Here is a 9,055-nt window from a genome sequence, read left to right as displayed (position 1 = left end):
TCTTTTATGTAAGACAAACCTTTTGTCAAGCTGTTTCGAATTTAGTCAAAAATAGGTTAGGCTATAACAAATATTGAAATATCTTCATCTATGAGAAGGGACGATGGCCAAGGGAAACTTTTTATTAGCAAATTTTTCTGTAGTTAAAAAGCATAATATAAGTGTTGTTAAATGTATTTTAATCCAATGTAACTAGTGAAAGGTCAGCCACTCAGTCCAAAACTATATTATATATATATATATATATTAAATATATGTTACAAAGATGTCCCAACAATAGCTTTTTAATTAACTACAGGGTCTTTATTGTTGATTATTTAAATTATTGTCAAATGTATTGTTTCATGTTCATGTTGTTTCAACAGTTATAGGAATAACTAGGGCAAGCCCCAAAGATTTTTTTTTCAGTTAATTTCATTTGATATAATATTTAAACAAATATATATTTTTCAGATGTGTATTAAAAATGTAAGATTACATTTCAAAAGGTGAATTTCTATCAGCCCTGACCTCGAATACCATGTAAAGGTATATGCCAAGAGCGGAAAGGCCAGTAATGAGTCGTCCATGGTAACAGCACCGAGGTATCCGTGGTTACTGTGGTGCATTAATGTATGTAATCTGTTACTGTGTGCGTGACAAGACAAGGACATGTTGAGTGCTAATTAAAGAAGCCTTTTGCTGCTCCTCCCATGGACACAGGTCATATCTCATTAATGATGGTCTGTGTGCATGGGGAGTCATTTATTACTGGCTATTTGGAGGAGGTTGTGTCCACAGAGACTGCACTGAGGGACCAAGTAATAATCACTATAGAAATTGGGATTGTGTCATCACCTTAAATTTTAAACTAAAGGAAAATTGAGATTTAAAAACATTACAACTTGTTAGTGCTTTATAAATGTATTCCCCATTTGTGGCCCATTAGTGAATGGAATTTTTCCAGCCCTATTTTGTTGACTTTTTCCTTATATTGTTGTGGCTAATGCATCTCTATTCATTTTGCCCACTTGCAACAAAGATGGTATTTTGACAAGAAAACAGTTAATCAAACTACCCTTCATTTCTATTCACCAGTCAGAAAGTCTTTTGTTAAAAACAGCTTGTTTTTATTTCTCAAATGGCACGGTATTTACAAGAAAAAGTCAATGGCTGATTAATGTTATGTTCATTTCTATATAGAAAAAATATAATACAAAAAAATACATCATCAAATGTTTTCAGACACAAAAAAGAATGTCTGGGATCATGGAGTGAAAGAGAAAATCTTTGCACTGCCACTTGGAGGCAGTGCTGTGTTGTTCAGTGCACACATATACTTATATAACAACCTTTAAATAGCAGAACATAGTGCATAATCAAAGGCCCAGATGTCTAATATTTGAAATGCTGAAATTATAGGGAAGGGGAGGAGAAGTTTGCTTAGGTAAAAAATAAAGTGAAAACATTTGCAATTGGAGAATTCAAATGGAGTTGTTCTGGTTTCAAGTAAACAGACATTTCACATTTGTTTTTGGAAGGTGGATGAGGGACTATATTACTAATGCTAACGCTTTGATTTAACTGTAAATGTCTAACTTCTAAGTGCAAAAAGAGTTCCTCAAAACATCTGTAAAGACCCTAACGTAATGAGATGAAAAATCTAAACATGAAATCCCTGAGAGTGGTCCCTGTGCTATCACATACATTAAATGCACAGCCTACAACTTCCTTCTAGTCTAATAAATCCAAGATGCATGTGATCAATCTACAATTTAAGTCAAACAGTGATTTTTCTGCAGCGTGTAAACTACTTGGTCCAAATACATCTAAGTCACAAAATCGGTCCCATTATCATTTATAAATTATTGCTCAAATGCTTTAAAACCACTTTAATCCATCATCAGCTGGTGAATGGGCAGAGGAGCATTTTAGCATGTTATTGATTTGGCTAACATGTCTGGTGTGTGTCTCGATGCAGACCTCTACACTGCAGGCTCTGGAAGTGCGCTTCTTTAAGGATGCGGTTAATGTGCTGATAAGAAACCAGGTTTGAAGGGCGACCCACATCCAAGGTGGGGACCTCTGTTGAACTTAAAGGACTGCATGGACCCACAGCACACTGACTGGAGGAGCCAGCAACCAAGTGCTCCGGACTGCTGATACTGCTGCTGGTCTCACTGTTGGAAGACTGAAAAAAAAACACGACATGATTAGTCAACCAGGCAGAAATTCAACGTATGCAACTGCTCTGAGAATCTGTTTGGGAGTGTGCATATTACATTGTTGAATAGTGTTATTAAATGAAAATCGTGTTGACTACAAACAGCGCACAAATACTGGCAGTGCAACGTTATATTATATGCTAAAAGAAATGTAAGACCAATTAACAAGAAACAACTAACAATTATAAGGTCTCTAGTTTAGAAGCACAGACATTAGCTGTGGGCAGATGTAACAAAACTGACAAAACAAAGATTTCATCAAGTTAAACAAATGAAAAAAAAAACATACAATCAGTACAGGTTTTACTTATATTAGATGGCATAAATGTGCACTTCTTAAGATGCACTGTCATAGTGTATATACATAGATAAAGACAAAAGCTACCCCAATAATCTTATCTTCTCAGAGCTCTATCCATTGGGAGTGAAAATTTCAAAAGAGGACTGCACTGTACCTCTGAGTCCCAGGCATCTCGGCCCGGCTCTGGAGAGACAGGCTGACCCCTGCTCTGTCGTTTGGCTTGGGGTAAAAGGTGTCCATTCTCCACTTCTCCCCCACTGCGAGCTCGCTTCCTGTTTAAATGCAATACAGCACAGGTCTTACTTTTTAAGAATGCATTTTTATTTGTGTAGTTAAAGTCGATATTGGTTTAGTCTGTTACAATACGGTTGCAGTTCTTGGAAGTACTTAATAATCTATGCAATCATGGGACGTTAGCAACTATGACAACACAGTAGGCTAACTGCTTCTCAACTCTAAGAACAAATGTTGTTTAATATAGTGGTGAGTATTGAAAAAGCCTCCTCACCTGTTTTCTGTCAACATGGGATTATGGGGTGCACATATATTCAGAGAATGATCCCTCGTATTCTTTATTCCACGCAGGACATAGGATGCCTATTTTGTTCCGAGTTATTAGCTAGTTATCTCCAACCAATGACCTGGCTGCTTAGATAACTATGTAATACGACATATTGTGAGCTGAACATCTAAAGAAACATTTTGCGATGTTCCCGAACACAACAACCTTATCTACAGAACGACAGAAAAAAGAAATGAGAGATAACGACTAGAGTGAGAAACGCAAACTAGCTTAGATTATAATTTAGCTAGCAAACAATGTAGCGCTCAAATGATTTTCAAATAACTGTCGTTAAACGCTACTTCAAAGATTGCTACACTGGTGCCACCCTGAAAACAACGAGCAAATGTACAATTCATTTAGATTTGCCTGTTTTGATCTGACGCTAGCTAACTTGTAACAATTAGCCACATCTACAACTAGCGCAGCAACCTCGTCATCTGTGTTTACATGGTACTGCGCATGCGCTGAGTCATCTGGACGCTTTCCGGGCACTCGTAAAATCACTGGCAATTTTTACGGTTTATCTAAGTTTAAAATAGTGTTCACGTGTCACATATAGAAAACACGTTTTGTTTTGTAACTATTTTAGTAGTTTGAACCAAATTCATTAAAGGTTGAATTTTAGTCCAGTCCATGTGAAACAGTCGTTCATTTTGTCATTATAGGGCAAAAAAATGTAATTTACGTAAATATTACTGCAAACTGTTATGCTCTTTGTCTGTCTGGCCTAGTGATTGCAATCTTGATGATCTCAAAGTCTATTCAAGAGCAACATCGCCTTATTAAGCTACAAAACAATTGCAAGTGAGAGCAACCCGTGGTGCAGCCAGCCATGATTGCAAACCGGAAGCAACATCCTGGTCACTGAACCAATCGCAGACTAGACGCCTCCACCAACGAGTCAAGGGGAAGGACGGAGGGAGATTATCAGGGATCCATAGCAGCGGCATCAATCTGGAATAGAAGAAAAATAACCGCAATGGGAAGCTCCGACTCGAAACTGAATTTTAGAAAAGCGGTGATACAACTGACAACAAAAACACAGGTATGGACATTCTGAATTATCAAGGAGAGACAATTTATGGCGACAGGCGACGACCTGCGGAGATGCACCATCAAGAAAATGACGCGTGCATGTAACAGGAGCAGTAGAAAACACATCATCCGCCGACGTTTTATTTTCACCGTGCCTATTCATCGCATGTGGACATTACTGTTAGGAGACACGTGCATACGGGCAGAACACGAGACAATTCTATTCTACACAAATAAAAGCCCTGCCCATTTATAAGATTTTTATTTTGTCACCCCGTGTGGCACTGATGACGCAGGTTTGGTCTCTTGCAGATGTGGCAGGTGCCCAGCTGGTCCACAACATGTCTGCCACTCACTCAAATACAATAGGGTTGTTTAGAGTCGCCCCCGGCAAACCTTACATTCACATAATTCATAGCTCTATATTCATAAAAATGTGTTTTACTCTTGATTTTACTATGTTTTGCAGCCGGTGGAAGCCACAGACGACGCCTTTTGGGACCAGTTCTGGGCAGACAGCAACACCACAGTGCAGGATGTGTTTGCACTGGTGCCAGCAGCTGAGATAAGAGCTGTGAGAGAGGAGTCCCCATCTAATTTAGCCACCCTCTGCTACAAGGTACAAATATGACATAGCTTATTTTGGTTCTCAAGGATGATGTAAGGATCTTTGAAGGATCTTGAAAAAGGCAGATATCAGTCACCATGGCAGTGTTTTGAACTTGCACATGAATAATGAGTCAGCTTCCTTTCCCTTTTCTCTTGGCTTCCTGTCCACCAGCCCAATGTTTCCTTTTGTAGGAAACTGATATTCTGTCTTCTTGCAGTCTAATTAGTTAGATGCCCCACCTATCCATCATTGTGCCATTTTATCACTTGCTTACTCATTCTGCTTACAATTGTGCTTTTTTTTAAACTACTGCATTACCAAGCGATGCACATTGATTACAGGCTGTTGAGAAGCTAGTGCAGGGGGCCGAGTCTGGGTGCCCTGCAGAGAGGGACAAGCAGGTGGTTCTGAACTGCACCCGAATTCTGAGCCGCATCCTTCCCTACATTTTTGAAGATCAAGACTGGAGAGGCTTCTTTTGGTCTACAGTGCCCGGTGCTGGAAGAGCTGGAGTGAGCATTGGAAATACAGCAATACTATAACAAGACACATGCATCTCTTGTTTACAGTACTGTTTATTTGGGAAGATAAGTTTACACATCTTTCTTTCCAGGCAGAAGACTTGGATGAAGATGACGGAGCTCGACCACTGGCTGAGTCACTGCTTCTTGCTATTGCAGACCTGCTCTTCTGCCCTGATTTCACAGTCCACAGCCACAAAAGGGGCCCAGTGAGTACCCAGTTCCATAACTGCTGACATTCAATGACTTGACAAAGGTTATCTGCTGTTTCCTTCTTCCTTGTGTCTTCATAACCATGCACCTGTTCGATCAATCACTCAGTCTACAAACAGATAAGAAAAGATTGCTTTACACAAACCAGAAAAAAATGCTAGAGAAACTAAAAACTGTTGAGCTCTGGTGTAAAAGGATGTAGATAAAGTTTTCACTGCCTCAACATTTGTCCCAGAATGTTCTTCAGTATAAAGTGGTCATACATTTTATGCTAGTTGCTCATCCTCACTCAACCATCCATACAGAATGCACACATTTGACTCTTTGTGTCCGGAAAGAATGTTTTCAGAAATTGCGTTTTCATTAATACAATTTTTGTTGACAAAGCCTGAAATGAGAATATAAGATTTAGGTATTTAGGATCTGATCAATTTCTTGTTATTTCCAGGACTCTGTGGAGAATATGCAGACCATAGACAGTTGTGAATACATCTGGGAGGCAGGAGTAGGCTTTGCTCAGTCACCACCTCTCAACTACATCCATGACCTCAACAGGTAAGTCAGGATACCGCTTATAACTTCTATTATAAAAAAAAACAAACATTAATAGATAGTTGTGAATATGTTTTTTTTTATATTAGGACAGAGCTGCTAAGATTGTTACTGACCTGTTTTTCGGAGGCAATGTACCTTCCACCTTCATCAGACAACAGCATCCTCAATCCTTGGGTGACCTTCTTCTGTTCCACTGAAAACAGGTAAATAACAGACATGAAATATAAAAATATGTCATACTGTTTTTAAAGTATGCATGTTACTAATCAAATATTTTGATTTACAGACATGCCCTACCCCTGTTTACCTCTCTGATCAATGTGGTCTGTGCCTATGATCCAGTTGGATTTGGTATTCCGTACAATCACCTGCTCTTCTCGGACTACCGGGAGCAGCTGGTGGAACAGGCTGTGCAAATCCTCATAGTCACTTTGGAGCATGACGGTGGGCCCCCTCACAGGCCAGTTTCCCCATCTAGCATTGAAGAACATGAGGTAGACGGCCTGTAACATAGTATTGTATGTGCAAATTGGTTAAATGTGTTGTAATATTGGGTTTTATATAGTTTGCAGGTCCTGAAAATCTGTTTGTAAATTATTTGTCCAGGATCCATAGAGAGGAGGTATGGTTTGTTTGTTTTTTTTTTTCAAAAGAAAAGAAGCAGTATTATCACTCTTAAAAAAAAAAAAAAAAAAAATCAGTTAGCAATTCTCTATTGTGTACTTTTGCAGGACTTTGACTTTGTATTAAAAGGCTTGGCTCGTTTACTGACCAACCCTCTCACTCAAACTTATCTACCTAACTCCACCAAGAAAATTCAGTTTCATCAAGAGCTGCTTGTTCTTTTCTGGAAGCTTTGTGATTTTAATAAGGTTAGTGTTCAAGAATAAGAATTATGAATATATAATTAAATGATTGTTAGTCATTTTAAAACTCTTTTCTTTCAACAGAAGTTCCTGTTTTTTGTCCTGAAGAGCAGTGATGTGCTGGATATTCTGGTTCCTATACTGTACTATCTGAATGATGCCAGGGCTGATCAGTGTAAGCTCTTGCTCAAACAAGCCTCAGCTTCAGATTTATTATCAGTCCTTCTGATATTGTTTGTTCTATGTCGTTAGCTCGAGTTGGTCTAATGCACATTGGTGTGTTCATATTACTGCTTCTGAGTGGGGAAAGGAACTTTGGTGTGCGCTTGAATAAGCCGTACTCCCTGAATGTGCCTATGGACATCCCAGTGTTCACAGGAACTCATGCAGACCTTCTCATAATGGTGAGGCTGTTGAGTATTGTATAAATGCATCTATGTCAGTACTGTAACACAAGGTTTTTGTTTTCTGTGTAGGTTTTCCACAAGATTATCACCACAGGCCACCAGCGTCTTCAGCCGTTGTTTGACTGCCTGCTCACTATCATTGTTAATGGTGAGTCTTTTAATAATTCAGTTTGCAGATATTTCACAATTGTAATTTCTCAGGATGGAATTTTATGTTTTTAATTATATATATATATATATATATATATATTTTTTTTTTTTTTTTTTTTTACAGTATCACCCTATTTAAAGAGTCTTTCCATGGTGGCAGCAAACAAGTTGCTCCACCTGCTGGAGGCCTTCTCCACCAACTGGTTTTTATTTTCTGCAGCTCAAAACCATCACCTTGCATTCTTTCTCTTGGAGGCTTTTAACAATATTATCCAATATCAATTTGATGGTGAGTGTAGCACATGTTATATATGTCAACATTTTGTTTGTATAGTACAAAACATACAGTCTGTTCCTGTGTTCACAGGAAACTGCAACTTGGTCTATGCTATTATTCGCAAGCGAAATGTGTTCCACCAGCTGGCCAACCTGCCCTCTGATCCTGCCTCCATTCAGAAGGCTTTGCAGAAGAAGAGGAAGATTCCGGATGTTATTTCTCGCACTAGCTCCCAGGAAACTGTGTCAATGGAGGGCTCCCGCCCAGCTGTGCCAGCAGAACCAGGCACTCTGAAAACCAGTCTGGTGGCCATTCCAGGTAGCAGAAACGTCTTAAACATGACACTCTTTTTAATGGTTTATTATATCTTAAGTGCTTCCTGTGTATTGGCATGTTACAGGCATTGACAAACTGACAGAAAAATCTCAGGTATCAGAAGATGGCACTATGGTCTCAGTCCCAAAGACAGACTCTGCTCACCCTGACCCGAGTGCAGCCGCTGGCACCAGTGACACAGAGTCCAACTCCGGCAGAGACAATGAGGTGGACACTTCTGTCAAAATAGATAAAACAAACTATCTGGTTTAACATTTAAATTGAGTTACTTTGTTATTTATTTATTTTTTTCCACCTGCAGGATGTTTTCTACACTGAAGCTGAAATGGAAAGAAGGCGTTTGTCAAGTGCATCTTCCGCATCTTATTGGGCTCCCACACCAGAATGGGTTAGCATCTGCCATTTACACTCTTGATTGAACATAAATAGAGAATGTACTGTATCATTGATAAATATTATGCCATAGGTCCTCTCCTGGAAGTGCAAACTCCCCCTTCAGACAATCATGAGGCTGCTGCAAGTTTTGGTCCCTCAGGTGGAGAAGATCTGCATAGACAAGTGTGTAACGTTCTGATCATTAGTCCTAGAAATAAACACACTGACACGTAACATCCAAGTAAAATAAATGCACCTGTTCCTCATTAGGGGTCTGACAGATGAATCAGAAATTCTCAAGTTTTTACAGCATGGCACATTGGTGGGCCTGCTGCCAGTCCCTCACCCTATCCTCATCAGGAAATACCAGGCAAATGCTGGCACTGCAATGTGGTTTCGCACCTATATGTGGGGAGTTGTGTATTTGCGGTAAGTTCTAGGAGTTCAATTAATACCATCAGATTTCTATATGATGACTAAAGTAGTTCACTTCTTTTTCCAGCAATGTGGACCCTCCTATCTGGTATGATACAGATGTCCGGCTTTTTGAGATACAGAGGATGTAGGCTTGATAATAATAAAGAAGCCTGTTCAGTGCCAGTGTTTTTCATTTTCTCCCAAACTTTGTAATCTTTTGTTA

General features: G+C 39.2%; 2 protein-coding genes across 2 annotated transcripts; one reads left to right on the top strand and one right to left on the bottom strand.

Annotated features, from left to right (window-relative positions):
* Window positions 1-1,014: 1,014 nt before the first annotated feature.
* On the bottom strand, window positions 1,015-3,933 carry LOC117374789 (protein FAM104A). Its single transcript, XM_033970965.2, has 3 exons — window positions 3,014-3,933; window positions 2,660-2,777; window positions 1,015-2,170 (listed from the first exon to the last, which is right to left on the bottom strand). The coding sequence occupies exons 1-3, from the start codon at window positions 3,028-3,030 to the stop codon at window positions 1,931-1,933; spliced, it is 375 nt and encodes a 124-aa protein (XP_033826856.1). The 5' UTR covers window positions 3,031-3,933; the 3' UTR covers window positions 1,015-1,930.
* hid1a (HID1 domain containing a) lies at window positions 3,898-9,025 on the top strand. The gene is made up of 19 exons (XM_033970961.2): window positions 3,898-4,115; window positions 4,575-4,724; window positions 5,057-5,227; window positions 5,329-5,445; window positions 5,898-6,004; window positions 6,091-6,207; window positions 6,291-6,498; window positions 6,570-6,626; window positions 6,736-6,876; window positions 6,955-7,045; window positions 7,123-7,274; window positions 7,347-7,425; window positions 7,552-7,716; window positions 7,795-8,022; window positions 8,105-8,247; window positions 8,342-8,428; window positions 8,507-8,598; window positions 8,686-8,844; window positions 8,918-9,025. The coding sequence occupies exons 1-19, from the start codon at window positions 4,050-4,052 to the stop codon at window positions 8,979-8,981; spliced, it is 2,394 nt and encodes a 797-aa protein (XP_033826852.1). The 5' UTR covers window positions 3,898-4,049; the 3' UTR covers window positions 8,982-9,025.
* Window positions 9,026-9,055: the final 30 nt, after the last annotated feature.

This window comes from Periophthalmus magnuspinnatus, chromosome 8, assembly GCF_009829125.3.
Source record: "Periophthalmus magnuspinnatus isolate fPerMag1 chromosome 8, fPerMag1.2.pri, whole genome shotgun sequence".
NCBI lineage: Eukaryota > Metazoa > Chordata > Actinopteri > Gobiiformes > Gobiidae > Periophthalmus > Periophthalmus magnuspinnatus.
The sequence above is the reverse complement of the archived record's forward strand: the minus strand, read 5'-3'. Positions and strand labels throughout refer to the sequence as shown.

Bases quoted from the DNA above. Each gene is read 5' to 3' on its own strand.
- LOC117374789 (XM_033970965.2), bottom strand. The intron at 2,171-2,659 runs GTACAGTGCAGT...TTTTTTTTTCAG, and splicing joins GAGATGCCTGGGACTCAGAG to TCTTCCAACAGTGAGACCAG.
- hid1a (XM_033970961.2), top strand. From the start codon at position 4,050: ATGGGAAGCTCCGACTCGAAACTGAATTTTAGAAAAGCGGTGATACAA. The intron at 7,717-7,794 runs GTGAGTGTAGCA...CTGTGTTCACAG, and splicing joins TATCCAATATCAATTTGATG to GAAACTGCAACTTGGTCTAT. The intron at 8,599-8,685 runs GTGTGTAACGTT...GTTCCTCATTAG, and splicing joins GAGAAGATCTGCATAGACAA to GGGTCTGACAGATGAATCAG.